Below are 16,284 nucleotides of genomic sequence, written 5' to 3'. Positions count from 1 at the left end.
AGACTAGACTCTACATATTTCTTGTCCCTACGCTTTTCTAAGTCCGTCCTACTGTTAGCATCTACCTTCCCCACCACTCTCACACATGCCTTCCTCAGCTGATTAACCCCATGTTTTATTCTCTTTGTCCTTTCCCTTCTGCTTTCCTCCAGCTTATCAATAAACCCAGGGAGCAACAGGGCCCGGTTGATTTGTTAGTAATTATGAGTGCACTCCTCCTGCCCACGGAACCCAGAGATGACTAAGATAGGTTTAAAGCGACAGCAGGAAATGGTAAGGAAATGGAGCATAGCAAAACTCAGCGTGAAGCTTTCAGTTCTTTACATGTTTACAATTTTCTGTGCATACATTAAAACTGGGAGGTTTTTTTCCCCCCCCCCCCTCTTCAGTTCTAAGTTGGATAGCATGGTCAACTTCTGGACGTAACACCTCCCAAATTTGCTCCCCTCTCTTTAAACTTGCATTATATGGGAGGAGAAGAAAAAAAAGGTTTAAAACCCGATCAATATTTCATTACAAGAACTGGAGTTTTATTTAAGAGAGAGGAAGGAAAACTGGAGAAAATCTTATTCATTAGTGGACTCTATAGAGCCAAAGGGTTAATAAGTTAGCTCTTCATCTTTACTCTTTAAACTTAAGTATGAAATCACAGCTTTGAGATCTTTGTGTTTGACTGGAGGCAGGTCCTCTGTGGGTCTGACCTGCTGGGGGGAGAGAAGGAAGAAATGAACCCATCTAATAGATGGAAGCATAAGTCCCTCTGTAATGTACCTGGACTTAAATATGGAAACTACACCAGGAAGCCACAAGAGGTAGAGCATTGCTTGAAGTAATTACTTCTCACCAGCAGATCACCGCTTTCCTCATACTTGCATTGTTTCTCATCTACCTGCAGGCTAAATGTTATTCCACATGTATATAAAAGCATGTGTATAAATGTGAGCACCGAAATCCTGGAAAGAAAAATAAAAGGATTCCCACAAAGAAAGCTGGAACATAAAAAAAATTACAAGTGTCCAGTGTTGGCATCCTTTAGGGGCAAAGCCTAAGAGGCTGGAAACTGAGTTAGGTCCCATCACTTACTCCGTGTGTGGGACCTTGAGAAAATCATTTGTCTTCTCTCTGTCTCAGTTTCCACACTGGGGGATGGGGATGGGAGTTGGAGAAGAGTGTCTAACCTTTCCAGCTTTGAAATTCTATGAACTCTGATTACTCCCTGGGTGGCTGGAAACATAGCTGAGAGTCTCTAGTTGAATAAATACCAATTGGGATCCAAGTCAGCTCTGGAAATGTGAACCTCTCCATTTGAGAGGAAACTCATACCCTTCTCAAAGGCTCCGACAGATTCTGGGTGCTTTTACCTCCTAGGTCAGAAGGAGGAATCCCAACAGAACCCCTTGTAATTGAAATTGGCAATTTCCGTATCTCCCCCCACCCAGAGAAAATCCACACCAATCAAAGTGTTTATGTGGGGAAGGGGCCAGAACTAACGGGCAAAAAGTGGGAGAGAACCGGAGGTTGAACTGAAACTAACCAAACAGGATATCCCTAAGACCAAGGAAAATGCCCCACAGTCACAACATTTGGACCTTGGACTCCAGCCACTCTGGCCTTTCCAAGAAATCCCAGCATCTTTTCTGCTATCTAAGGTGTCAAGCCGATTGCATGTTGGCCTCTAATTGCACCAAAAACTTTTTCTGAAAGCCTAGGTGAGCCTTCTTTAGGTTAGGCTGTAGGATGGTGGCAGTGATCATTTACGTGAGCTGGGCACCACCCTGCCCCCTCCCAGCCCAGATTCCTAATCTTAATGGAACTGAGAGTTAAGAATGATTTTTTAATGTCTCGTTGGATTTTTAGACTGTTAATGTACCGAATCCTTCTCATTATTACTTTATTGATTGCTCATTGACCAGCCCCCTTCAAATCGTATTAACCACCCTCTGCCGGTTTAGATTAGGAGAGTTTAAAAAGCACCTTTCATTACTCCCCCCACTCCTGCCATGGAGTTGAGACTCGCTGGCTTAATGGGAGCTCTAATGGGGCAGCTAAGAGGAGAGGGGCCCCCGTCCCTGCCGATTGCATTAATAGCTCAAAGGGGGCCAATACAGAAAATTAGCCGTAAACGAGCTCTGGAGATCTTCAAATGAAAGAGCCATTTATCACGCTGGCTACCTTCACTCCACTCGTTTGCTCTCTCTACTGGGAACAACTCATTTCCTCTTAACTAAATTACTTCAGAAATGTCAGCTAAGCCCGGATAGCAAACATAACAAGAGAGCTCACCTACAATCTATGGGGTGATATCAACACGGGTGAAAATTGGACTGGTTAAATTTTAGGAGAGAGACCTTCCATAATTAGAGAGAGACACACACACACAGAGACATATATCCTTTATGTCTAAGTCTTCCGCCTTCAATACATCACACAGAAGCAGAGACACGTAAACCTGGGCCAGTTGCTGCCTTTTTTATTAATAAGGTAGAATTTTTAAAATCTCTCTAAAAGCCCATTAGAAAACAAATAAAGCAACGTAGTCCCTTGCCAGTTGTTGAAATTTAGAATATTTAGTTCAGGAAACGTTCTCACCTCTCTTTTATGAAATTAATCTCTGGGAGTCATCCCTCACAAAGGTGGTGGAGGGGCAAAGACGGGAGACCAGAGGGCAGGGAAGGAGCTAATGAACCCATAACCTTATTTTAAGTGGTTCACAGTGATCTAGAAAAGTAAATCAACCACTTATTCCTCTTTTGCCCATGGCTCTCTAAAGATAAAAATATATTAGGATATTTTCATCATGTAATAAAGCAAATACCCGAAATAGTAAATAATGGAATTGACCTCACACTTTATATTCATACCACACTCCCTAAATCAATAAAATGTCTGGGGTGCCACTTAGATGCTTTAAGCTGCACATTTTTAAAAAAGATTCTGGGGGCCATAAAAAGTACTCCGCGTTTCCAGAACAGAACCAGTGACATTAGTCAACATTCTCCTCTTCTTATTCCTGGAGATACCCATATACATACATATTCACATTTCACTGACAAACATATACAAGCCCTGAAACCAAAGCATCCTACATCTAAGAATATTTTCAGCTCCATTTTGTTAGGTAAGCTAAGTTCCACATATTTTTATTGGCCTGGCAATTAAGAACGTTTCTGATTGGTCATCAGTTGGGCACGCCCTACCGCCAGCCCCAACGCTGTTTCCAGGATACAGAACCCTGAGCTAAGGGGTTCTAGCTTTCCATGAAAAGGGACGGAAACTAAAACAGAAAAGAAACCACGAGAGCCAATGAAGAAGCGCCTCTCCTCCTCCCCATACCCACCTCCCATCAACCAGCAATTAACCAGAAGAGAAGACCCAGGAGGAAATGGTGAAAGTGAGCTGTCAGCGCAGTTGCAAGTCAAAGCACGAGCCTGAGTGTCCCAGCAAACCCAAACCCTGGCATTAAAAACCGAAACGATACTATCTAAAGAAGAGCAGGAGAGATGTTTGGAGCAACACTTAAAATAGTTTTGCCCCAAACCCTACTAGTCTTCTTGGGGATATTACGTTCCAAAGCCAAATGGCATCATTTCAGGTACAGTTTCCGCCTCCCACCTCCCACCTCTCAAAGCGACTTTTTCTGCTTTTGTGAGAGAAGAAAATTGAAAACTCCTCACCCTGTTTGGAATCCTTCCTTCACAACCCTCCTATTCTACCGGCTTGACTCTGCATTACTTTCTGAAGCATCTTTTTCTCTTTTAATTGTTTTTGTGAATGTCATCTGGCTCAAATGAATCAGAAGTGACTGCAGCTAGGGATTGTTGACACCAAACAGAAGGACAGGCCTTCTCCAGCATCGATAAGAAAGGGTTACAGTAGTTAAAATTGTAGCTCCAAATACCAGTTCTTGTGATAATTAAAGATTGCACTGTTTACACATTCAAACTCCTAAATTTGTGGCATGTGAGTGACATTCGGGCCTTTCGGCAGCCATCCTAATCGCCAGGCATTCTCTCAGTGACTGTCAGAGAAGAGGGGGGAAAAATTAAGCAGCTGCAATACGCCCGAAATGAGTTATTGTAATTACATTTAATTAGTTTAATTAGTTAATTATTTTGCTTACAGCTGTACAAGAGACTGCAAACATTTGTTAATATCACATGCCCTTTAACAGTATGGGGTGATTCCACAGTCACACTAAATCATGAATGCATATGTAGGAAGACTGAGAAATGTGCAGAGCCCGGCTCAGCTTCTCAGGAAGAGCATATTTAGCAACACATTTAGCACAATTTAAAAAAATCAGAAGAAACAACTCATAAAACACAGAGAACTGGGAACAAAATTACCACCCCAAAAATCAAATACAAAGGCCAAAAGAGAAGGAGCTACCCCAATGGCATAGGGTCTAGCTCAACAAACTCCAGTTATCAATGAAATAATTATAGCATATTTTTGAAAGCAGTGTTTCCCAGCCAGTTCCATACGTGATGGTAGTTCAATTATTTACAATGTATCTAGAATTGCTAGCGAAGGTACCATGAGAAAAATGGCAATAGTTTCTGTTCCTCTGTCTCTCTCATCCGGGTTTCTCCCTGCGGTCCCCCACCCCCATTCCTTCTTCCCAACAGGCATTTTCATCCAGATAGCCGCTGTCCTATGATTGTGAACAAACATTTGTGTCTTATAAAATAATGAAATCCTTCAAAGTGAAAACTCATCATAAAGACATGAACTCAGAGGAAACTTTGCTTACTTTGCGGGGGGAAGAATCCATACCTTTTTTTATGACAGACTGGTCCAATAGATTCATGCCGCTGTTATTGGCATCTTCAACTGACTGTGAATATAAAAACATCACTATTCAAATCGACTGGATATTAAAGAATCACACTCATAAATCATGTCATTCCAAACTGGAGTTGCTGTTATTTCCATTTATATTAATTCACAAAGGGAGGTTTTATTATTATCATTATTACCTCCAAATGGACACAGAAATGAAATTCACCCAAATTATAAATTCTTCCAATGGAAGAGGAGGAAAAAGGAAACTGTGAGAGACATCTGGGATGCAGGATTGGTTTAGTTATTACATTAAACATAGATATTACATAGACACAAACTTTTATATTATTTGCTCTTATGAGTTGTGAAAATCTGGCAGCACTGAAAGATTTTCACCAATATTAGTCAGAGCAATTTCTGTTTTCTATGCTATCCCAGTGCATCTTAACCCCAGAGTCATTTTACAAATACATAATAGTTTACATTATAGGATTTTAATTAAAGTCTGAGCAATTTGGAATGGAATGCGAACAGCAACACATAGGAACATGTCTGCAGGCTGTCAGGACCTCACACCCACTGCAGCTCACACACATCCCTGTGCTGGGTGAGCTTCCTGCTGCAGGACAGTCGCTTGGGGGGACCTGCACAATTTGCTCCCCCTCCCAACCCTGCCACCTCTGCTACCCAGCAAGAAGCATACCTGTTAGGAAGGCAGTAACTACAGATGCACCAACACACACACACACACACACACACACACACACACACACACACACAGAGGATCTCCCAGTCAGCACCTGGGTAATGGCAAAGAACATTCACCTTCCTTGCCATTTTCATCCCAGAGAAGGAAAGTTTCGACCCTAGATGTTGGCTGCATTTCAGAGGGGAAATAGCTGTTAGAATGATATTCTTACTGTCAGGATGCACCAGAACAGGGTTCTAGCCCTGCATCCCAGGGCATCCAAAGGCAGGGAATTCCCTCCCCCCTACTCCCCAGAGAAAATCAATGCTAGGCCTTTCTGCCATGTACAGCTGCTTTCCTTGATCCTTAGACACCTACGTTTGGACTAATCTGTCACCCACTCTACAGAGGAGTAAAAAGCAAAGGGCTTGTAAGGGGGGTTGTGTTTAGACAGCACCTCCCACCCACTCAAGCTGCATCCCCAGACAGGGCGTGTGTTCATCACAAGGAAGAGACTGTCTACCCCAAACAAGCAGCACATTAGAAACGAGATGATCTAATCATGGAGGGGTCATGTTCATTTGTTTCTTTTCGTTTTTCATAGCCACTCTTCTGTTCTCAGAAAGATGGGGAAAATTATTCTCTGTAAGGACCATTTTCCATGTCGCAACATGCCATCTCCAACTTAAGAAATAGTACAAAGCTTAAAGAGAAAAGAAAAATACTTCATGTAACTTGTTCGGAGCTCCCAGGAGACCCCACCATGCACACGGGCGCGCACACACAAGACTCACGCCTTTTGTGCTCACGTGTCTACAGTGGCGACGTGTCCACGCAGAACAGAAATATTCGCCTGTGTCTGTGGGCGGGCAGACCCGCGATCTCACAGGCCCCGGACCGTGAGCGCCCACACCTCACCCTCACGTCGGTACGTAAATATGTATATACGCCTCATCAGCGACGTGGGGTAGTTGTGGTAGTTAATGAGAAGGCTCTTGTCTGATTTTCTATCTAATTACGGACGCCTGCTGGGTTTTTGTACAGGATATTCACGCAGCATGCTGGCGCTTAATCGTCACAGGGAGGGTCGTAAAGATTTAATTAGGACTGCATGCGGAAGCTCAGAAAAACGACTCAGACTCGTAATTACTAGACTTCTTTAGTTAAAAGTGATACCAGGGGTTGCTTTAAGACACTAGGGTGTGTTTGAGAGTGTGTGTGTGTGTGTGTGTGTGTGTAGGGGCTTTGACTTAACATCCTTATATGTTTACACTCTTAGGTGGTAAAGGTTAGAGAGCAAAGATCGGAAGAAGGAAAGAGGTGTTCACAGCAACTAAACAAGCTCCAAAATACTAGGTGTCACCTCACGCTCTCTTTCTTTCTGATGCTGTTTTTCTGAGTTTTAAACACTGCCCCCCCTCCCCGCGTGCGCGCTCTCACACACACACACACACACACAATGGGTAGAATGTAGCATACCCAGAACCCAAACAGCGATTTGCTGGTTTAATAGCCCCTGTGAGTAAATTGAAATAGAAATTGACAGGGTTTTATAGTTTCATTTAAAAAATTATTAGAAGCATTTGGTTAATTAGTTCTCCTCATTTGCTTCTCTCACGGTCGGGGCGGTGGCCCCGCGTGTGTGTCTGGGTCACACAACATCTCCCCCCAGCCCTAGGCCAGGTGAGGACCGCTGGGTGTGAGGGCCCCCGGCCTGGCAGCGCCCTGGGATCTGCCTGATCCGCGGCTGGATTGCGTAGGGGGATCCGGCACACACACCAGGCCCTTGAGATGGAACGAGTGACTGGGGTCCAGGCTGAGGCACCCCTGGTCCCTTTTACAGACAGGTGGGGCGCAGCCCACCCATCCCGTAGCTGCAGGAAACGCGAAACGCTGAAACCGCCGTCAGCTCCTGCAACTTTAGCCGCCGTCCCCCACCGAGTTCCAGATCCCTAAGTCAGAAGTGGGTCCTCCGGGACTGGACGGAGGATGCAGAGCCTCTGGATTCTAGGGTCTGGTCCTAGGTCCATCTCTTGCCCTGTCTTTCTTTGTCACCTGCCCCGTGTCACGTCAACCACACCCCGGCCTCAGGACGCCTGTCATCTCGGCGGAGACAGAGATCGCCCCAGCCCCTGTCGTTCCCCTCCTGGGACAGGCGCGGAGTGCATCCCCCGCGACCCCTTGCAGTGAGGGTCGACCCGAGAAAGTCCCGCGGGCCTCCCCACCTCGCCAGGCGACATGCTGGGACGCATCCGGGGAGGAACGGGGAGAAGTGGGGTGGGCGGGGAGCAGCGAGGGCCCTGGGCCTGCGCCGTCTCTGCTCTGGGCTCTGTCCACCTCCCAGGTCTGAGCTCCGGCCACAACTCGGACAAGGGTGCTCTCCCAAATGCACACCGACCTGGCCCTGTTTTTCTCTGGCCCCCTGCATTTGACCAAACACTCCAAACCTCTCACGATTCTCTCTTTCAAAAAACAAAAAACTAAAAACTAAAACCAGAGAAATCTGTTCCCTCTTTGGACGCAGTCCCTGAGTTCGGTCGCCTAAACCACTAGGCCTGCCGAGCGTGGAGACACAGCCAGTGCAGCGTCGCCAACAGCAGTGCTGATGACTTGATCCACTTTCATTATCTAGCACTTTGAACCGTACCCAGAAAGGTTAATTTAAAAACTTTCCCCCCCAGACACATATTACCCCAACGCATTAAAAAAAAAAAACGATTAAATATTTCCTTTCTCATATGATATTCTGAAATGAGCATTATCTTCAGACAGGGACAGTTAAGGTCAGCTAAATCAACAAAACTACCATTCTTATGACTATGGGTAAATCCAGCCACAACTCAGGTGATTCTGTCATTTTTGGAAATATTAAATAACTGAATTTCCTTTAAAGCAGTAAACCATCATAGACTACACACAGACAGCATTTAATTCTGTCCCCACATTTTAACTGTTCAAAATACATTTTCTTCAGCAAGGTAAAGAGGAAGGACTCATGCACCCTTTCCCTTTCCCATATTGTTTTCCTTTTCTTCAGAGGTATGTCCATAATGATGCATGATATATACAACCATGCCAATGAGACCGAAGGATCCATTGAATACCTTTCAACCATATTTATCTTTTCTGGAGACTATTTAAATTAGGGAGGAAAAGGAGACCTGCTCAGAATCACCCAGAGAGTTTTTATAAACCATTTCTTTGATGTTTCTTTGTTTAGTTTAACCAAGTATTCTCCACCAAATCAGGCTCCATTGTGTAGGTTGCAGATGGGATAGTGAGTGGGTGGGGGAGTGTTTGGAGCCTTTTAAGAAACAAACATATGATGCCTCTTCAGCTGGGGTGGTGACACCAGGGAGAGGGTATTAGTGGAAAAGAGGACTGGAGAGGGATGTGGAGAACATTGCTCCACAGTCGTTTAATGGTCCAAAGGGGGAAAAGAATCTCCAAAATCATATGTGTCCTCATGAATTCCCAAACAGAAGTATGACTTTCTGGGTCTCTCCCCACAAATCTTCCATTTCTCAGATGATGACCCTGGAACTCAATTATCTTGGAAAAGGGTTCAACAGCTTATGGGACATTCAAAGTAAGACCTGGCTTGGACAAAATAGCACATGTTTTTCTTCCAATGTGCGTTGTCATGCTTAACAAAGTCTTTGCAAATCCAGCAAGAACCGCTATAGAGGTCCCTGCACCTCCATGCTGTAGCTTCGGGCAGTCAGGACTCCACTTGCCATGTCAGGGGGCCCAGGCCCACTACTGGGCATGCAGAGCGGGTGGGTTGGGGAGGGCACCCAGCTTGCTCGCACGAAGCGCAAGAGAACAGGAAGGAGTCGCATAGCTAAGGCAAGACAAAAACATCTAGCCTTGATTCTGATGATCCTAAACTAGCAAAACACATATTTTTCTCCTTCATTCTTTCATTTCTAGTGCTTCTAGCTTTCATCATCGGACCTCCAGAAATCGCCACTAGAGAGCCACACACGTATACACACAGTTACGTACGTGTGGTGTACGTCCCCCAAAGGAGACACAGCTGTCCCTCCCCGCCTTTCCTCCCTCCCGGGGGGGCATTTGTTGTTCGTTTACTGTTTGTTTGTTTGTGTGCCATTACCTGGACGTCTTCCATCCCGGGGTGGCCGAGACCGTGCAGCGAGAGGCTGTCACCCATGCCCGCGTCCAGGCCGTGGTGCGCTGAGTGCAGGAGCACGTCCGGCCGGCGGACCGAGTGGTAGTCCCTCCGGGGGTCGAGGCCCGAGAGCTGGGGCAGGGCGGCCCGAGGCTGGGGCAGGAGAGAGCCGGCTTCTGAACCCACTTCTTGCCGCTGTCGTTGCCCCCAGGGGTGCTGCTGGGGCTGGTGCAGGGGGTTCAGGGAGTAGGGGTCGTTGACGTGGGAGTAGGGGTCCTGGCTCTGGTGGTAGGGGAGCGGCTGGTAGGGGGGCGGGAAGTAGGGCGGCTGGAAATCTGACGACGGCGTGTGGGACAGCGGCGGGGCGCTGGAGTAAGGTCCTTGGGACACCGAGCCCAGCTGGGAGAGCCGTGAGCTGTGACTCGGGACGCCATCGTGCCGGTCCTGGGAGCGGAGAGGAGAAAGAGAGAGAGAGAGAAGGGGAGGGAAAAATACAAGCGACAAATGGAGAAGCCCGCCTTCGGCATCTTCTTCTTCCCGGGATAGGGGACGCAAGAGTCTGAAACTTAGACTCCCAAGCTGACTCAGAGGGTACATGATTTCAGCAATTCCAAATGCGAGGCTTTGGGGGGGAAAAGGGGGAGAATCACCCACTTAACCAACATCTAAGCCTTCTGTTGGGGTGCAAAGCCGGCAAAAGGGGTGAAGGTAAAGTAACTGTGTATGGTGGGGGGGGGGGGGAGATTCTCAATTCCCTAATGAAAAATACAGGAGTCTGACATGGGGTATTTGCTCTTCTGGGTGTTTTACACTATTTTTTCCTAACTCTTCCAGAGGTCCAAAGCATGACAAATAAAACTTCATACTATTGGTTGTGCTGCTCCTCCTGCTAACCCAGCCGGCTGACCAGGAGCTCCCCACACGACTTGGTCATTCCAGGAGACCCAGAAATCTGCCTGATCTGAGTTTCCAGTCCCCCCTCCCTCTCCAAGAGGAATTAAATAATTTATGTAGTGTTTGATTGAAATGGATCTCATTCGAAATCATATCCTGAGTCCCTGTTAAAGTTGAACTGTGGTTCGCAGGAGTTTTTCTAAGGCTGCTTTTCTAAATATATCTATTGCTGTCCTACTCCAGGGAGTGAAGATGAAGGACCTGGGGTTGGGAGGGGGGAAAAAAAAAAAAAAACGAACAAAAAAAGGCCCAGACAACTTAGCACTGGTCCTAAGTGGAGTGCTAAACTCAGTGAAAGGGGAGGGGGGAGGTGTGTGTGTGTGTGTGCGTGTGCGTGTGTGTGTGTGTGTGTGTGTGTGAGTTTCTCCCTCTCCTCTGTGGAAATGCCATGGTAAAGTCCCCATGGTTCTTTTTGGAGAAATAGTCACCTAAATTTCCAAACTGCAATAGCAAATAAAAAGTTTTCCTGTTCGGCCTCCCCCCCTCCCCAGTTGACTCATGGAGCTCAGACGAACACACAATGCAGAGAAGCAGCTGCAGCCTCGTCCAATTATGGTGCTAAATTACCAAGCCAAAGGCGCTCGAAGGAAGACAGAGACGAGAGAGTGAGACGCACACACAAGAGACAGAGACAGAGAGACAGTGAGAGGAGGGAGCATGCAATTCTGGTACAACGTGAATCCAAACTCACCATGGATGAATAGGTGTGGACTAACATCTGGAAAAAAAAGCCTGGTTACTGCTCAAAATCAAACAATGATTAAAAAAAAAAATCAAGGAGTCCAGCAGAGAAACGAGCTGGACACAGGAGCCGAGCTTGAGGTGTTTCCAGGACAAGCCATCAAAACAAAAAAAATTTTTTTTACCCCCCCCCCCCAAACGAGATTGGCGTCGCCTGTCACACACACGCAGAGCTGTTCATCGGTGTCTTGCTGTTTTTTTGGCTTTTTTTCTTCTGCGGTTCTTCGGGGCTCCAGAAGCAGTCCTCTTCCGCCCGAAGCTGGGCTCAGACTGCTCGGGCGCCCCTTCCTCCCGCCGCTTGCCTACACCGCCTCATAATAATTGATATTCATGACTATTAATATTACACGAGTACTTTAAAGGGAGAATGGAGGACAAATGGAGCGTGAAGCAGCAGCGGGCGCAGAGCTCCCTACTATTGTAAATGACGTTCATTCAGTGGAGAATTACTAGATGTAATCAGACGAGGGGGCTGGCGAAGGCAGACCGGGGAAAAAGTTTAGCAGGAAAGAGGCAGAACTTCAATTAACTGAGCCGGGGACGCGCGTAAAGCAGTCCCTGCTCCCTTGGACCAGGCGGTGAGGGAGAGAGCATCGCTGGGGGCTTGTGCAGAACGTAGGTGTCCTGGTTCCTGGAGAGGGACTTCCCTAATGGGAAGAATGGATCGCCCTAGGTGCTTCGTGTGCAGATTAAAAAACAAAATAAAAAGGCGTTGCCTCCTCCTTTGGAGGGGAGAGCAAAGCAAACCGGTGGGCCCGGTTGTTTACAGTGACGTTTGCAGACTTTCACGCATACTGGAGATTATGCTTATTTATTAAAGGATAGAGGCGAGATGGGGGCTTTCCATCCCTCGTGCAGCCTTTCCCTCTTCAGTGCTCCTGCAGTCTGTGATTTTTTTTACTTCAATTTAAAATATATGCAATCAATCTTCAAGTACACTAAACTTATCCTTTCCAGGCAAAGCCAGGGGCAACAGAAAACCTTTTTGGATGTTTCAGGAACCCGTTCAACTGGCCTAACTGCCATTTCTGTTAAAGTTCAACCTTTCTCCCGACTTAAATAGGCTCCTTCCACCGGGCTGCGGGTTCTCCTATATTTTTTGAGCAGAAAAATTAGGCAGATAGGAATACCTGCAGTATTCTCTCTCTCTGTCTCTCTCTCTCTCTCTCTCTCTCTCTCTCTCTCTCTCTCTCGGTCTCTTCTCTCTCCCTCCCCCTTTATTCTCCCCTCTTTCCCTCTTCCACTCCACCCCTCCCTCTTCCTCCCTCCCTCCCTCCCTCCCTGCTTTCTTCTCTCCCTCCCTCCTTTCCCATTTAGCCAGTCTACCTTCCAGACTCTTAGAACGAGTTTTATCCTGCTTACTTTTCGGAACCCAGTGAAGTCCCTCTCTGTATACCCTGAACTACTTACACCGTGGCCCCTTCCCCGCCCGTACCAAGCCCACTTCGGGCGCTCACATTCTTTAGGACAGTTCTAGTTCCTTCGACTAGACCATTATCCCGCCTGTTAAAGAAGGAAGAGGAGGCCGAACAGAAACAAACCCCACCAGGCGGAGGCGCGGCTCTTCGTTACAGTCAATACACAACCACAAAGAGGAAAGGAAAGCCCCAATCATCATTCCGCAGAAAGACGAATCTCCTCTCTCCCTCTCATCTCTCTCTCTCTCACACACACACACTCACACACACACGCACACGCACCCCAAAATCAGGATTCGGGGCTGGGCAGAGCTGGGAGGCTTCTGGCGCGGGCGCCGGGCGCTGCTTGCGAAACTCAACCGGGCAGCGGCGGGGCGCGCGCGGGCTCCTCGGAGCCGCAGCCTGGGTCGCGGGGCTGGGCCGGCGGCGTCGGGAGGGGCCCATTCCTAGCGTCCGCAAGGCGGCTCCCCGCCCGGCTTTCAGGAGTCGTCCCGGAGCCGTCGGGATGGCGTGTCCCCCGCGGCGTGGGGATCCTCTTTGCGTCCCATCGCGACCGCTTCGTCCGACCGAGCGCTTCCCGCGCCGATCGCCCGAGACTTGGCTTCTCGTCCTCCCTCCCCTCTCCGACTTCCCCTCCTTCCGACCTCCAGCCACTGCCCGCTCGCCAGCTTCTACCTTCCCCGTCCCTTACTCCTCTGCCCCTTTCTCTTCGCCTTCCGCCAAGTTTTTCTTTCCCGCTTCCCTCCCTCGACGTCTCCTCGGAGTCTTCGCTTCCCCGCTTCCCCTCACGCCTAATTCGGGGACTCCCAGGCTGGTGAGCTCGGAGCGAAGTTCCGCGGTCCTGGGCCGCCGTCCCCTCTCCGCCCGGCAGCCCGGCCCGCGCGCAGCCCCGCCGCCCCGCCGCTCCGTCGGCGCCCGAGACCCGAGCGCACGGCCGGCGCGCCCCGCCCGCGGGGAGGCAGGCTCCCGCCTGGCTGCGGGCTGCATCTCCACCCGAGTCTCCCTGGCCTCAGCGGTAAAGAACGGTGCGCACTCAACCCGGGCAGAAATTTTCGTTAAAAATGCCAAGACATGGGGTGGTTTGAACGCCCCGACTCTCAAAGAAGCAAAACACGAGAAAAAAAAGAAAATTAAAAAATTGTCTGCTATGGCTCCTTGGCTTGTGCTCTCTCTACATCCATCTATCCATCTGTCCGTCTATCCATCGACCTCCCTCCTTCTATATTTTCGTCCTCTACTGGGATCCGTTGGTTATCGATTTCAAAAATGTTATTGAAAATAAAAATTAAAAGCTCGAATCTGTTACGAAATAGGCTTGAAAACCTAATTCTCTCCCACACTCAAAACGAGGAGAGTCTCTGCCTTTATCAGTCTCTATTTTCTCTGCCCACATTCACTAGCACCACTGTTCCCCATCAGATCCTAAAGGGGGGGGGGCGACGAAGAGAGAAAGAGAAATAAAATAACAAAAAAGAGAAATCTCCTAAGTTAAAGTAGTCAGATTTCCACCTTAAAGTCTTGTTTCAGAATAGCGAAGTTTCCCCAAACCAGCTTTTCCAAAAGTTGGAGAAAGCTGAGAAAACCGACCGGAAATCTACGAGCAAATAGCTTAAAAATATAGATGAGTTGGGGGTGTCAAGAAGCTCAAATTCTCTATCTGCAAAGCTCTAAGATGCAACCGGGGGTGTAGGCTCACCTCATAGATATCTTCGTACTTGACATTCTCCACGAGCTTCCAGAGCATGATGGCAGCCTTGTCTCTAGGAGGTGAGTGCATTCATGTGAGGAGCAGATGTCTGGCTTCTCAGGACTCCGCTGTCTGTAATGATCCATCTATAATTGGAAATGGGGGATACACACCAAATCCGACGCTCCTCTCCCATCGCAACTTATATCTGTTGTCTCAAACAATAGGCTGGAGAAGTAAGCCTCAGCTGAGAGAAAAACATTATTACACACACAGGAGTTAGATGCAACCCACAGACATATATATTATAAAAATCATAAACACGTATTTATACCCAGACACCCACATTTAGTTATATAAGCACCCCTGGGTCACACAGAGCCTACAGACTCTAAACGTGCATTTAAAGGAGAGAGAGACGGTCAGTGTGATTAATATAAATATAGACATTAAAAAACCTCTATATTGAAAATGATGAATCATTGTAGCCACTGACTAAAGTCTTTACAGTTCATAAGGAGAAACCAGGGTGCCAACAGTCCCCCATTTTCTATGTAGATTTTTAAAGGGGGACCATTACTGAGATTTTTAAACACAAAAGCTCCTCTTCTTGTTCGTTCAGCAGGAGGGTTTTGAAAGCTGGATTTGGGGATTTTAAGGGTGATCTCTCTGTGTTGATGGCTACACAACTTTTTTTTTTTTTCACCGTACCTTAGTCACTGTAGAACAAAAAAGCTGGCTCACCACAGTGACCATTTCTCATATTATCCGGTCATTCTGCCCAACAAATTTGAAACCTTAAATACTATATGAACCACCTCAGTCTGTACTGCCTATCGTTTAAGGGTTGTTTGTCTGTATTTTCAATGGATTCCATGTGCCGTTCTTTTCTTGGCTGAAGTCTCCATTTTATGAAGGTTTTTTTCTTTTCTTTCTTTTTTCAGATGTAGGGAGCAACATACATGCACAATCACACAATGTTAATTTCAAGCCTTCTTTGCAGAGGTGTGGGACATTTTATATCTGCATCTGCTGTCCATAACTTTTAAGTGGTTTTAATCATGGAGAGTCAAGAAATGGTCACCTGAACCTCTGGAAGGTTTAAGCAGAATGTTTTTCAAGGAGGTATTGAAAAATACTTTAGGGTGTGGGGATTTTGTTTGTTTTGAATGTGTTTTTTCTTGGTAAGGTGATTTGTATAGCTTTTTTTCCCCCCCAAGAAAAGGAAAACATAAACATCAACAAGAACAAAGTTAACCTAACTTCGAAAATGGGCACCCTTTAAGGCACAGGGTTCCCGAATTTCATCACAAAGTGAATACTCACCTCACTGGCCCCTTTTCCCACCCCCACCCCTTTTATTCTACTTCCTTCCAGGGTGTGGAAGGATTCCCACAGCCAGAAGGGAAGTCCAGTGAAGGCTCTCTGCCCCTGGGGCAGAAAATAAATGACAGGAGGGAATGAGGAGGGACCAGGGCAATTTGGGGTGGAAGTTATTAAACCTGATAAGAGTGAATCTGCAAAGGGCGATTGTCTGTAAATCTCAGGACTGCTGAGCGGTGCTGTGCGCTCCGAAGAGAGGGCTCCGGCCAACCACGGTGGATATCGATTCGATAAAAACCAGGGAGATGCTTCATATCGTGCAGAATGAAAAATTCTACAGATTTTTAATTTAATTTTTTCAAAGATAAGTCAAATGAAAGGAACTCGAAGAAGGTGCTTCAGAGGGAACTTCAGAAATAAACCCTTTCTTCATTTCCTGTTTAATTTTTATGTTTTGCCTTTCCCTCCCTCCCTCCCCCTCCTTCCTTTTTCCTCCATCCTGTTTTCCTTCCTCCCTCCCTCCCTCCCTGACTCCCTCCCTTCCTTCCTTTTTCCT

At 47.1% G+C, this 16,284-nt stretch overlaps 1 protein-coding gene across 12 annotated transcripts in view; it reads right to left on the bottom strand.

The window, feature by feature from the left end:
- Positions 1 to 16,024, bottom strand: part of TFAP2B (transcription factor AP-2 beta) — a 216,463-nt gene extending 200,439 nt beyond the window's left edge. For 2 of the 12 annotated variants that reach the window (XR_014232458.1, XM_082346262.1), the window contains exons 1-4: positions 13,001 to 14,373; positions 11,251 to 11,277; positions 9,591 to 10,049; positions 4,777 to 4,837 (exon numbers count right to left, since the gene is read on the bottom strand). Coding sequence is in view for 10 of the 12 variants with exons in the window: in XM_082346262.1 (XP_082202388.1) it covers positions 4,777 to 4,837; positions 9,591 to 10,049; positions 11,251 to 11,277; positions 13,001 to 13,162 (709 nt within the window). In the remaining 2 variants the exon portion in view is untranslated. The other 10 variants (XR_014232459.1, XM_082346264.1, XM_082346267.1 and 7 more) reach the window with 9 other exon arrangements.
- Between the last annotated feature and the right edge of the window lie 260 nt (positions 16,025 to 16,284).

The sequence above is a fragment of the Balaenoptera borealis genome (genome assembly GCF_965194805.1).
Source record: "Balaenoptera borealis genome assembly, chromosome: 12".
Classification (NCBI taxonomy): domain Eukaryota; kingdom Metazoa; phylum Chordata; class Mammalia; order Artiodactyla; family Balaenopteridae; genus Balaenoptera; species Balaenoptera borealis.
Note: the sequence above shows the minus strand (reverse complement) of the source record. Positions and strands in the feature narration are given on the sequence as shown.